General features: G+C 40.8%; 1 protein-coding gene across 1 annotated transcript; it reads left to right on the top strand.

The window, feature by feature from the left end:
- The first annotated feature begins 542 nt into the window (after positions 1 to 542).
- Positions 543 to 1248, top strand: LOC131689446 (uncharacterized). The gene is made up of 3 exons (XM_058974538.1): positions 543 to 710; positions 766 to 992; positions 1053 to 1248. Exons 1-3 carry the CDS (start codon positions 612 to 614, stop codon positions 1207 to 1209), a joined length of 483 nt encoding a protein of 160 aa, XP_058830521.1. The 5' UTR covers positions 543 to 611; the 3' UTR covers positions 1210 to 1248.
- The last annotated feature ends 13258 nt before the right edge of the window (positions 1249 to 14506 follow it).

Here is a 14506-nt window from a genome sequence, read left to right as displayed (position 1 = left end):
CGGTATCACACTGGAATAAAAACAAACGCGTCCAATCGCATTCAATCATTTACTCGCACTGTACTTTTATTTCTCTGATACGCAATTATATTTATCGTTTTCACTTCACTGCCTTTTTATCGTTTTAGTCGCAATGTCGTTCATCATACAGGTGTCACACCACCCGCCTATTTCTGATCACGAGTTTGAAAACTTTAAGCTCTGGTAATCACTAATGGAAAACTTTTCTTAGCCTTTCCGCGAGAGGGTAAATGTAATTCCTGCTTGAGATTATGTTATTGTTTTTAACCCAACGCGATTAAATGGTGATTTATTGGTGATGTTCATCATTCGGTCGGGAGTGCAGAATCCATGCTGCTTCATGATTGTATTGTGTTTCCATTGTCCATTTCCCCAAATATTTTTATTCGTATTCCTTCCTATCAGAAAAGTGATAATATATGGCACAAATAACTCAAAAAATTTATAAATCGAAACAGTAATTACAGAAACCGTAGCAAAATATTACATGGAAGTTTTTTTTCCTAATTCTACCATTGTAGTTGACGTCTTACACAGTGATTGGCAAGAAGATATCCGATTCGTCAATCTTCAACAAGGAGCCAATATCTATGAGTGAGCTGATTCGTTGCTACGTGGTAGTCGCACCTGAAAATACGTTTGGACTTCGGGTTAATACACTAGCCTCCTTCTGCTTGGGGAATCAGCAGGTATCCATATTTCTGAACATGGCATAATAAAATTGCTAATAACAAAATCTTTCAGATCCATAGAATATTTCAGAGCTTAACAGATCTTCCTATAGAAGCACTTGTTGCACAAAACAGCGAAATCAAGTCAAATCAAGTTACTTCAACGACGGTCGGTGATCAGGCAGTTATAATGGAAAAGACATCTATCACATCTACAATCGTTGGAGCAAACTGCGTCGTCAACCCGAAAGTGCGAATTTCAAACAGTATTCTGATGGATAATGTCATTGTTGGTGAAAAGTGAGTATTTTTCCTTTTTTTCTTTTTTATATAACATATATAACATGTTTGCATTTACAGTGTGACAATAGAAAACTGCATTATATGTGAAAAATCAGACATCAAAAGTGGTTCGATTCTGCGGAACTGTCTAATTGGATCAAATTATGTTGTATCAGTTAATTCGAAAAAAGAAAACCAACATTTGTCCCATTCGGAAGGTTTTATGGAGATATAGAATACGAGTTTCAAATGAATAAAACATTTTTATTTTGAACATTGTACATTATTCAGAACTAAAAGAAAGCAAGTAACAACAATATAAAAAGATGGGTGGGTAATGTCAGAGACATAACCGGAGTGAAGTAGAATACACTTTAGACCGGTAAATTCTGCTCTGGAATTATAGTTTATTTGGAGTATTTTTGGAATTATCAAGTGGACAATTTGCAACATTCTTTGAAAATATTGTTGAACTTTTATGAATGAAGGCACGAAAACGAGCGTTTGACCGTCGTCTTACTACCAGCATCAGAGAATTAGCAGATCAGTATTTTTCACTACATGGCCTGTACCAAACAAACCGCTCGTAAGTTCACCGGAGGAAAGGCTCCCCGCAAGCAGTTGGCAACGAAGGCCGTGTAAAAGTGCCCCAGTCACGGTTGGCGTTAAGAAGTCGCCCTGCGAAACACAGCTATCAGAAATCGAGCGGGCCTAAATTGTAACCCAAAATAAACCACAAACCAACAAGTTGTTTTCAGGACTAGCCAATTATAAAGTATTATTATTATAAATGAAATTTTCCATTGCCTTACAACCTCCCTCCCCCTTTCCTCCCGGCTTGAATAACTATCAATCTTGATGATGCTGTGCGGCGGGGGCACTAGTTTTCATTATAGTGGAAAATTTAGGTTTGCGCGTTATTCCCAAAAGTTTTTTAGCTGTGCTGTTTTCAAGGAAGTTGTAGTTGAATTCAAAATAAAATAGTTTATTTCTATTGTCAGAGATGGACCTTCCAACGAAAACTAGTCTGGCTCGCTTGGAATCGAATTGTATGGACCAACCACTGCTTTCACAAAATCTGTTATTTTCAGTAATTGAACATTCTACACAACTAGTCACAACTATTTACAATCAGCGCAAAAATCGAAGGTTTTCATTCAGTACAATAGCAGATTTTCACTTTTAGAAAAACAGGCAACATTTTGGCCGAAAATTTTGAAACGGAGCACCTATATCAAAACGTTAGAATGCGTTCGATTTTTGTAAATTGAATCATTACACTAACCTGTCTACAAATCACACAAATAACTTTTTTATTTTGTGCCATTCTACTTGAAAGCGACGATATTGTTCACAAGTGGCTCACTTACCATCCAACGCTCTTGACAATCCACTTTCTGATGCTTGTAATAACAAAACTTCAATTCGATTTTTTGTCGATAAATTGATAGCCCTGAAAAGGGCCTTTTGTTTGGGCAGTGTTCGGAATTTACTTGGAGCTGGTGTATATGGTAACAGTTTTGGTGCCATCTGAGACGGTGTGCTTGGCCAACTCTTCTGACAGCAGCAAACGGACGGAGGTTTGAATTTTGCGGGAGATGCTGCAAACGAACTGCTGCATGCTGATGCTGCAAACGAACTGAGCGTGAGCAACAGCATGCTGAGTTTTTATACCTGACTACAGCACAACGTAAGCTCGTCCTTTTTTGTGTTGTCCTCAATATGTGTTCTTCGTAGCTCCACCCCTTGGTTGGTCGACCACATATTTTTGATAAAGAACAAAATTGAAATTGTGTTTCCAATACGGAGGTTATCGAACACTCAGGGTAAAAAGAGTAATGCAATACGGCACCTTGGTAAAATGTTTGAGAATTGAAATCTTTTTTGAATGCGCCTAGTAAACACGAAACTGTAAACAAACACACAAATGATAACTTTTTATTTTGTGTCATTCTACATGAAATCGACGATATTGTTCACAAATAACTCACTTGCCATCGAACGCTCTTGGTAAGCCACTTTCGGATGCTTGTAATATCAAAGTTTCAATTCGATTCTTTGTTGATAAATTGATGGCCCTGAAAAGGGCCTTTTGTTTGGGCCGTGTTCGGAATTTACTTGGAGCTGGTGTATTTGATAACATCTTTGGTGCCATCTGAGACGGCTTGGCCAACTCTTCTGACAGCAGCAAACGGACGGCCACTTGAATTTCGCGGGAGGTTATTGTCAATCACTTGTTGTAATGAGTCGGGCGGGAGACCTCGTTTGCAATGCGTTCGAAAATGTCTAATAAATCTGTTTATGATGCTCGACGAGACTCTGGTATCTGGATGGACCTCTTTCAGCACCTTGTAGATGTAGATGTACAGTTTCAGTTACGATACAGCAAACGAACTGCAGCATGCTGATGCTGCAAACGAACTGAGCGTGAGCAACAGCATACTGAGTTTTTATACCTGATTACAGCACAATGTAAGCTCGTCCTTTTTTGTGTTCTCCTCAATATGTATTCCCCTTCGTTGGTTGATACACAAGAAAATTGTGTTGAACGCGTCGGAGTGCCGTTTACTTAATAGCTGTAATGGAATACCTTGCTGCTTAAGTGTTTAAATTGGAAGGAAATGCTGCCCGTGACAATAAAAAGACGAATTATCCCACGTCTTCAGCAGCTGGTGATTCGTAACAACAAACTGCTCTCCGGAGAGACAATTGCTCAGGGCGGTGTGTTGCCAAATATCCAAGCCGTACTGCTTCCAAAGAACAAAATTGAAATTGTGTTTCCAATACGGAGATTATCGAACACTCAAGATAAAGAGAGTAATGTTTATGTTCATTATGTTTATTACCTTCACCAACAGGCCCCTTGGCCCCAATGCACAGTGGGACGAGCCCGGACTTAAGTCCATATATGAAGGTTATGCGATATTCTCACTAGTATTTTTCTCGTATCAGCTGAGCCATCAGAGACATTTTCGCGAGATTTTAGGTGATTTGAATGCAAAATGAATTTTTGACAGCTTTTTGAAGGGCATAACTCAAGTGTTTTTTGCATTATTTGACCATAGGAACTACATACGGTTATTCTCGTTTTTCAAAGAAACGGTTGATTTTATGAATAGCATTACTTCACCAAAATTATCCGTGTGATAAAATCACATCGTTAAATCGCCAAAAATAAGTCACTAGTTGGTTTAGTTAGTGTTTAGATAACTGTTTGTCATGAATTTTTATTGAATTCGAACTTCTAAAGCGATAACAACAACGACGCCCGTGAATACCCGCGATCACACTATGCTCATTCGAAAGCTTTTCTTTTTCTCTTTAAAATGAGCCTATGCTAGTTTTGCGAAAACTTGCGATAAGCAGTAAAAATTTGAAAAAAAACTGTGAACTGAGACGTATGGCTATTACTGATATTTAATTTGAATATTCACTTGATAACTAGAATAATGACACTAATTTATGCAAAACTTTCAAATACAATTTATAGCATGATCTACAAGGGTTTTACTTTTCATTCGTTATCGAGCACTCAGTCGAGATAGAAGTCTTTTGTCATCGGTCCGTACACTCTATAGCGACAAATAGTGTTAATCCGCGTTCAAGGTTATTTGCACACTCTACGCCTAGTTGAGGTTTCAGTATTTTTTCCCTTCTTTTGTGTTTCTGTTTCTGAGTACCGTTAGCCGGTCAGTGAAGTGAAGCAGTGTTCTTCTAGTAAACCGTCTGGATACCGTTACCTGCACAAGCTAAGTATTAGTTTTCGTTTCCCCTTCTTGGTTGTCTTAATAACCTGCACTGGGCAATAGGCCCGTGCAAAAATGACTTCCCCTGACGGCGGTTCATCTCAAGGTGAGATGGACGTCGAAATAAAATCGGCTCCCCGGCTCAAGGTATATTCGAGCTCGGCCACCGGGCCATTTGTGATCTTCTTTCGGACCAAAGAAAAAAATTGTTTAAATCTGTTGCAGATTTCTCGAGTTCTGGCGGATCGGTATTCGGCCGTGACAGAAATATCGAATATTCGCCCTGATAAGCTTCGGGTGGTGGTTAACAGTTCAACTCAGGCAAACGATATTGCTGGCTACGAGCTCTTTACGAGGGAGTACAGGGTGTATATTCCAGCTAGCAGGGTTGAAGTCAGTGGGGTCGTTTCCGATTCGAGTCTGAATTGCGAGGACCTGCTAAAATATGGGACTGGCTGTTTCAAAGACCCCATACTTAAGCCAGTGAAGATACTGGAATGCAAACGTTTGCATTCAGCATCATTCGCAGCTGACGGCAAGAAAATATACGTCAACTCAGACTCTTATCGGGTGACCTTCGCCGGCTCTGCCCTGCCCAGTTATCTCCTCTTTGACAAGGTTCGTCTACCTGTTCGCCTCTTTGTGCCGCAGGTCATGAACTGTACTAATGGCAAACAATTGGGACACACAGCCTCCCATTGTAGCAATAAAGCCCGCTGTGGGAAATGCGGTGGGAATCATGCGGATGATTCCTGTGGTAGAGATGTCGAAAAGTGTCTCTACTGTGGGGGAAACCCACATGATCTCCCTTCATGTCCCGCGTACAAACAGCGCGAGGAAAATCTTAAGCGTTCCCTTCAGGGACGCTCTAAGCGATCTTTTGCAGAAATGCTTAAGATAGCTACGCCACCTGTCTCTACGAACATCTTTACCAACTTATCTACTGACGAAGGCGACTGTGATGAACCCCAGGAGGGAACATCTTCTGCTGTACCTAGAAGTAGTAGAAAAAGGAAGAACATTTCCTCTTCCAAGCTTCGTCGTAAAGGCCAGAAGGTGTCTCTTCATGGTCCCCCTAAAATAACTACTCAAGGAAGTACTGGTGCAAAACCGAAGCAAGTCGCTCCCGGTCTCAGTAACCTGAGCTCAGGAAAGGAGTTCCCAGCACTTCCAGGAACATCAAAAACCCCAAGTGTTCCCATATCTCAGTCAGAGAAAGAAAACAGTGCTGCTTAATAAATTTCTCTGACATTGTGGACCGTATTCTTACAGCGTTAAACATTTCTGACCCCCTTAAAAGTATCTTGATAAGCTTTCTCCCCGCAGTAAAAACATTTTTGATGCAGTTGTTCACTGCGAAATGGCTCCTCCTTTCAGCGATTATATCCTTCGATGGCTAATTCATCGAACGAAGTCAAGGATTTAATCACTGTTCTACAGTGGAATTGCAGAAGCATTATCCCGAAAATCGATTCGTTTAAAATCTTACTAAATAATTTGAAATGCGATGCATTTGCCCTATGCGAGACATGGCTCACTTCAGAAATAACCCTACACTTCCACGATTTTAATATTATTCGCTTGGATCGAGAAGACTCTTACGGAGGAGTACTTTTGGGGATCAAAAAGTGCTATTCTTTCAATCGGATCGACCTTCCCTCGACACCAGGCATTGAAGTTGTCGCTTGCCAAACCAGAATTAAAGGCAAAGACCTTTGCATTGCTTCAACCTACATCCCCCCTAGAACCTCAGTTAGCCACCGACGGCTTTGCGATATTGCGGAACTCCTCTCCGCACCGAGGCTAGTTTTAGGTGACTTCAACTCCCACGGCACGGCATGGGGTTGCCTTCATGACGATAATCGATCTACTCCATGAGCTTTGCGACAACTTCAATATGACTATTTTGAATACGGGTGAAATGACACGGATTCCTGCCCCTCCAGCGCGACCGAGCGCCTTAGATCTGTCCCTCTGCTCGACATCGCTGCGGTTAGATTGCATGTGGAAGGTAGTCTCTGATCCCCACGGCAGCGACCATCTGCCAATCGTAATTAATATTGCTAACGGTTCAGGGCCACCGAATACAATCAATGTTTCGTATGACCTCACACGAAATATTGATTGGAAGAGCTACGCGTCCGCGATATCCGACAAAATCGAGTGCACTCAAGAGCTTCCTCCGGAGGAAGAGTACGGGTTCCTGGCTGGCTTGATTCTCGATACCGCGATTCAAGCTCAGACTAAACGCGTACCAGACGCGAACTCACGCGGGCGTCCTCCCAATCCATGGTGGGACAAAGAGTGCTCAGACGTGTACGCGGAGAAGGCCGCTGCGTATAAGACCTTCCGGGATGACGGGCTGCCAGCTAGCTACCGACAGTACGCGATGGCGGAAACGCGCATGAAGAGTTTGATAAAAGCCAAAAAACGTAGCTACTGGCGCCGGTTCGTCGACGGACTAACGAGAGAAACATCGATGAGCACTCTTTGGAGTACGGCCCGGCGCTTACGAAACCGAAACAGTACTAATGAGAGCGTGGAATATTCAAACCGTTGGATATTCGATTTTGCCAAGAAGGTTTGTCCGGATTCCGCCCCGGCACAGAAGATCTACCGCGCCGCGTCACCTCACGATAACGCGAACGAAGCACCGTTTTCGATGGTGGAGTTCTCACTTGCTCTCTTGTCATGTAACAATAAAGCCCCAGGGCAAGACAGAATCAAATTTAACTTGTTAAAGAATCTGCCAGAATCTGCCATGAGACGCTTGTTGAATTTATTTAATAAGTTTCTTGAGGGTAATATTGTCCCTCATGACTGGAGGCAAGTGAAGGTCATCGCCATTCAAAAAACTGGAAAAGCAGCCTCCGACCACAACTCGTATCGACCGATTACGATGCTGTCCTGTATCCGAAAGTTGTTCGAGAAAATGATCTTGTTTCGCCTCGATAAATGGGTTGAAGCAAATGGCTTACTGTCAGATACACAATTTGGTTTCCGCAAAGGCAAAGGGACGAACGATTGTCTTGCGTTGCTCTCAACAGAAATTCAAATGGCTTATGGTAGCAAAGAGCAGATGGCATCAGTTTTCCTAGATATAAAGGGGGCTTTTGATTCAGTTTCTATCAAAATTCTTTCTGAGAAGCTGCACCAGCATGGTCTTTCACCGACTCTAAACAACTTTTTGCTAAACTTGCTGTCTGAAAAACATATGCATTTTTCGCATGGTGATTTATCGACATCACGAATTAGCTACATGGGTCTTCCCCAGGGCTTGAATGACATTGACGAATGTCTTGTCAATTCCTGCACGCTAAGGCAGCTTGCAGATGACGGTGTGGTCTCTATTACAGGTCCCAAAGCCGTCGATCTGCAAGGACCATTGTAAGATACCTTGGACAATTTGTCTGCTTGGGCCCTCCAGCTAGGTATCGAGTTCTCCACGGAGAAAACTGAGCTAGTCGTATTTTCAAGGAAGCGTGAACCAGCGCAACTACAGCTTCAATTAATGGGTCAAACTATTGCTCAGGTTTCAACTTTCAAATATCTCGGGGTCTGGTTCGACTCTAAAGGAACCTGGGGATGTTACATTAGGTATCTGAAACAGAAGTGCCAGCAAAGGATCAACTTTCTCCGTACAATAACCGGAACATGGTGGGGTGCCCACCCAGGAGACCTGATCAGGCTGTACCAAACAACAATATTGTCGGTGATGGAGTACGGGAGTTTCTGTTTCCGCTCCGCTGCGAACATACATTTCATCAAACTAGAGCGAATCCAATATTGTTGCTTGCGTTTTGCTTTGGGTTGCATGCACTCGACACATACGATGAGTTTAGAAGTGCTGGCGGGCGTCCTTCCGCTGAAAAATCGATTTTGGGACCTCTCATATCGATTGCTCATCCGATGCGATATCTTGAACCCGTTAGTAATTGCAAATTTCGAAAGGCTTGTCGAGCTCAATTCTCAAACCCGATTTATGTCCTTGTACTTCGATTACATGGCACAAAATATCAATCCTTCTTCATACTATCCCAACCGTGTCAATCTCTTTCATGTTTCTGATTCAACTGTATTCTTCGACACATCCATGAAAGACGAGATTCGTGGAATCCCGGATCACATACGTCCGCAAGTGATCCCAAGCATCTTTCATAGTAAATTTCGAGAAGTCGACTGCAACAAGATGTTTTACACCGACGGGTCAAGCCTCGACGGCTCCACTGGCTTCGGTATATTCAATCAAAACCTCACCGCCTCATTCAAACTCAATGATCCTGCTTCAGTTTACGTCGCAGAACTGGCTGCTATTCAGTATACCCTTGGGATCATTGATACTTTGCCCACCGATCATTACTTTATTGTCTCGGATAGGCTCAGCTCAATCGAGGCTCTCCGTTCAATGAAACCTAGAAAGCACATTCCATATTTTCTGGGAAAAATCTGGGAGCGCCTGCGTGCTTTGTCTGTAAGATCGTACAAGATTACCTTAGTTTGGGTTCCCTCGCATTGCTCCATTCCAGGTAATGAAGAAGCGGACTCTTTAGCTAAGGCGGGCGCTTTACAAGGTGACATATATGAAAGACCAATTAGCTTCAGCGAATTTTTCAGTATTACTCATCAGAGAACCCTCGAAAGTTGGCAAACTTCATGGAGCAATGGTGAACTGGGAAGGTGGCTACATTCGATAATCCCTAAGGTATCGACGAAACCTTGGTTCAGGGGGATGGATGTGGGTCGGGATTTCATTCGCGTGATGTCTCGGCTCATGTCCAATCACTACACGCTGGACGCACATCTCCGGCGTATTGGGCTCGTGGATAGCGGTATCTGCGCTTGTGGCAACGGTTATCACGAAATCGAACATGTTGTCTGGGCATGCGCCGAGTACTGTTCTGCCAGATCTCAACTATTCGATTCCCTTCGGGCCCGAGGAAGATCACCCAATGTCCCGGTTCGAGATGTACTAGCAAGCCGCGATATTCTCTACATGTCCCTTATATACACGTTCCTCAAAACCATCATTATCCAAATTTAAATGCCCCTATCTTTTCTCTTATCATTCCCAGAAGTGCCCTCTTCCGCCTACCGTACCCCAACGATGGTTTGATACGACTCCAAGACGAGACAAAACATCTGTCGAATGAACCAACAACACGAGATCTACAGTACAACATCACACGCGCAGCGCGGTGTGTTTTCGATCCGTATCTGAGCCGTACTACGAAATCGTCTGGAGGAACCCCTGCCGGCTCGAGGAAAACCGCCCGGCGTCCCAATATTTGATACATCCGTTCGAATCTGTAATCCTGGCCGTTGATTCCTGATGCCGGAAACTGAAAGTTTATATCCCCCCCCCGTTCAGGCTTGTCCACCCTCTCTCCCATGTCTCTGATACACAGATGTATGACTTCACCCCTTGAATATCTTCCCAAAACTTATGTGTCCCCCTATCTTCTAGTTTTAGTTGATCAATCCGTTCGAATCTGTAATCCTGGCCGTTAATTCCTGATGCCGGAAACTGAAAGTTTATATCTCTACCCCCCCTTAGCCTTGTCCACCCTCCCTTCCATGTCTCTGATACACAGATGTATGACTTCATCCCCTTTTCCCCTTGAATATCTTCCCTAAACTTATGTGCCCCCCTATCTTCTAGTTTTAGTTGATCAATAGTTAATCTCGTTAAGAAATGCACAACAGTACCACTACTTTAAAATAGCCCTAATTAATTCCCCCTAATCTTGAACCACTCTCTCTAGTTATTTCTAGTTAATAAGCTTGTAAAATGTTCCGCTTAGTTAATAATTAATTTCTCCTACAATCTCCCTTCTAAAAATCATAAAGTGAATTACTATAAAAAGAACACACAAAATGACCCGTCCCCCAAATCTTACGAATATTATATTGTACCCTCTTTTATATGTATAAGTTAGGTGTAAAGTTTTTTTTTAGTTCCACTATATAAAACAAAACAATATTGAAATGTGCACCCCCCAAATGTGCACTCTCCCTTCTAAAAATCATGAAGTGAATTACTATAAAAAGAACACACAAAATGACCCGTCCCCCAAATCTTACGAATATTATATTGTACCCTCTTTTATATGTATAAGTTAGGTGTAAAGTTTTTTTTAGTTCCACTATATAAAACAAAACAATATTGAAATGTGCACTCCCCAAGTTTTAAGAAATTCAAAATGTAAAACAATGAAAAAATGGCACCTTTAAGCTAACGCATACGTGCCTTATCAAATAAACAAATTGAAAAAAAAGGGTTTTACTAGTGATCAAGAGTAAGTAGCCGAGTGGGAAGTATGGTTTTTAAGTGGTAAAGGAATTAAGAATGTTTAAAATTCAGTAAATATTTTCAACCATCTGAAATGTGTCATAAAATGTTTCATGAACTATTTTTGCTAACTTACGCAATAACTGTCAAATTAAGTGAACACAGTTGAGTTCTGGTCATTTGGTGAGACTATTTTATCCGCGTTTGCATAGCACTGGTATAGCTTAAGGGTATGCGATATTATCCAAATAAAATAAAACCATTTTTAAATGAACCATATACGCGATAAAAGGATTTTGGATTTATTTTTATTTAAGGTATGAAATAAGCAATCTAATTAACTTAAAACACACCTGCGAAAACAAAATCGTTAAACATCTGGTTGATTAGTGAATGTAAATCAATATTCCACTAAGACGCTCAAAATGTTTGTTTTGAAAATGAAAGAAAATGTAATTTTCATACCAAGTAACCCACTAATGAATTAAACGTTCCTAAATAAGTCGATCACATCTTCTTTGATCCTTAAAAATAATATAGTCATTTCTGAAGCCCCATAATGAGATGTCAATCAATTCGTTTGAATACGGAAAATAAATTCCAAAATTACAATTGAAAGAAATCATTATAAAAGACAAAATATTTACTTTTGAGTAACTCTAATAAATAGTAAAGTTAATTTCTATTTTTATAACCAACATAGGGATTCAGCGCACAAAAATGTCTTTAATTTTTTTTAACCTTCACAACAATTTTATTTTTGGCCACCCTAATGTATAATAAAATTTGTTTTACAAATGTTAATATCAAAAACGATTTAGCATACGAAAATTAATGTACACAAATTTTAAGAATGACTTAGAAAAAAAAATTTTTGAGACACCCTAATGAATAGTAAATGTTAATTTTTGAAATGTTTTAATATCGAAAGCGTACCAAAATTACATAAAATCGTCCTATATGAACCGATACGGAAAAGTTTGGACTTTAGTCCACCTTTTGTTCTAATTCGTGCCACTGTGCAATGGTGGTTGCTTAAACTAATTACATTTTAAAATTGACAACATTTTCGCTTTTATCGCATTCCGCGTCCAGTTGAAGTCAAAGGCCGTCGCAATACGGCACCTTGGTAAAATGTTTGAGAATTGAAACCTTTTTTGAATCCGCCTAGTAAAAATGTTTTCCACTTCACTCCAGTACTTCACTGAAATAATTTAGGGTTTAACCCAAATTGCTCTCCAGGGAGAAACAGAAAATGCAAACTTATTCTTTGAAATGATTTTGGTGGCCCTGAAAAGGGCCTTTTTTATAATGATACAAGTGAGTTCTACCTTTTCAACTTCCATATCCATACAAAGTGCGTCCCTGCCGCTTCAGAGTATAGACGACATTCATTGAGGTTTTGCGCTTGGCGTGTTCAGTGTAGGTCACGGCATCTCGGATGACATTTTCCTGCACACCATCAGCATTCGTAGATTAAATCGGAAATGCATTTTACACCACCACGACGAGCCAGACGCCAAATTTGGTGATTCCCTGGATTTTATCACGAAGAACCTTGCGATGACGCTTGGTAGGGAACGCAAACATGATACCGCTCATTGTACCGTCCGGACGAGCATGTTACTCGTGTGGTAAGCGAGCACCCACTGATACAAAACAAGCTCGCGTGACCTGTATATATAACATTCCCGTATGTAATGAAACGCTTACATGCTGCTTTTTGACGGCTCTGCGTGAGATGTGCTTGCAAATTGCGCATTTTCATCGCTGTTTTCGAAGGATTTTCTAAAAAGCCTTGTTTTGGTTTATTTATAGTAGTCGCACTAATTCCGAAATTTAATACGAAATACGTGCACGAATTTCCGATCAGATAGTGCAAAAATATTGCGATTTCGATTAGTAGAACGGAAGATATTCGCATTTCGAACCTGGGAAAATTTCTCAACTTAAATTTTTGAAACGGGACCCCATATTGAAACGTTAGAAGTATTCTACTTCAAAAGCTATCCAACAGGATAGCACGGCTAACAGTGCTAACGTCGAGTAAGATTTGCTTACTCTCACATCTAATTTGTTCTCAGGTACGTTGGCCTTCTCGCTTATAGACTTATCCAGCTGGGTTGGTAATACCAACTCAGGTGGAAAAATCTATAAGCGAGAAGGCCAACGTACCTGAGAACAAATTAGATGTGAGAGTAAGCAAATCTTACTCGACGTTAGCACTGTTAGCCCAAAGAGAATAGGGAAAGAGACGAAGAGTGAAAATCAGTCAAAACGGCAACACTCCCTTTATGATGATTTTAACACTAGAATTTTGGCAACCGCTTCCACAGGCAGCACTTTAAATGACTCCTATTATATTTTGAAAACAAACCGTACGTCGATCGTTGGTTTTGTTTATCAAAAGATGTGCATTCCGAAACAAAGAGATGAAATAATTCTAAAGCTTGTTTTTACTCATACATATACTCTAGAATGTACCTTACAATCACGATTGAACTAAGTTCTGACGAAAACTCAAATTTCTTTTTTGATAGATGTACAATACTTATCTCCTCTAACTCAGGCATGAGTAATGTTTATTTACATTGCACGATTGGTCTGCTCAATAAGGTATTTTTGGCTTCACACTATTCGTCTCTTTCCCTATTCTCTTTGTGTTAGCCGTGCTATCCTGTGGGATAGCTAGTTTTCTATCGTTACCCAATGTCGTATATACAGGTCTGGCGAAGATGGCACTTTGGTATTCGTAAGATGAATCTTACATGAGTGGTGTGAGTGATCACAGTATAAATCGACTTGCTTTCGTCATACCGGTCGTTAAGCTCCCATTGAATCGTGTGACCGCTATGACGTCGACCCGTTGTGCTTCTGGATTGTTTACATATTTTTGGTTGCCAACACTAGCAAACCGTGTGTTCTGCCACACCTATATATACCTCATTGATCGTTACCAACTTGGTATTGTGCTGCTTTGACGTTTAAATTGGGAGGAACAAACAAACTACACGGCGAATTGGGAGGGAAACAAACCGTTTCTGGGCCTGAGGGGAGGGTGGTAGCATAAAAATACGAGATTTCAGTGTGTGTATTTTAAACGTTAGTTATCGCAATGTTTCCATTGGGCAAGTTTGCACAATTTATCCAGTCCTTTTCGTCTTGGGCTATCTCTGCTCGCATACTGAATTTTGTGATGGCTACGACTCTAACCTAGAAAGAATAAAAGTACCATATTCAATTACATACATTTAAAAGTACCATATTCAAATACATCGGTTTGCATGGTTTTATTTTTATTGCCATTTATTGGCGAAGGTATTTATTTTAATAAAAATATTGTTTGGCATTCGAAAAAACATTTGAATATATTCTCTATTCGATACATGCATTTCTATATTGAATTAATGTCGGATTCGTCCCCATCTCCGTTCGAAGGATTTTTGGAATGGGGCCGTTTATATACCACGTGGACAAAAAAATCATTTTTGACCCCA

The sequence above is a fragment of the Topomyia yanbarensis genome, chromosome 3 (assembly GCF_030247195.1).
Source record: "Topomyia yanbarensis strain Yona2022 chromosome 3, ASM3024719v1, whole genome shotgun sequence".
NCBI classification, from domain to species: Eukaryota; Metazoa; Arthropoda; class Insecta; order Diptera; family Culicidae; genus Topomyia; species Topomyia yanbarensis.
Note: the sequence above shows the minus strand (reverse complement) of the source record. Positions and strands in the feature narration are given on the sequence as shown.

Coding starts and splice junctions, on each gene's coding strand:
- LOC131689446 (XM_058974538.1), top strand. CDS start 612: ATGAGTGAGCTGATTCGTTGCTACGTGGTAGTCGCACCTGAAAATACG. Junction 711..765: donor TCTGCTTGGGGAATCAGCAG/GTATCCATATTT, acceptor AAAATCTTTCAG/ATCCATAGAATATTTCAGAG. Junction 993..1,052: donor AATGTCATTGTTGGTGAAAA/GTGAGTATTTTT, acceptor TTGCATTTACAG/TGTGACAATAGAAAACTGCA.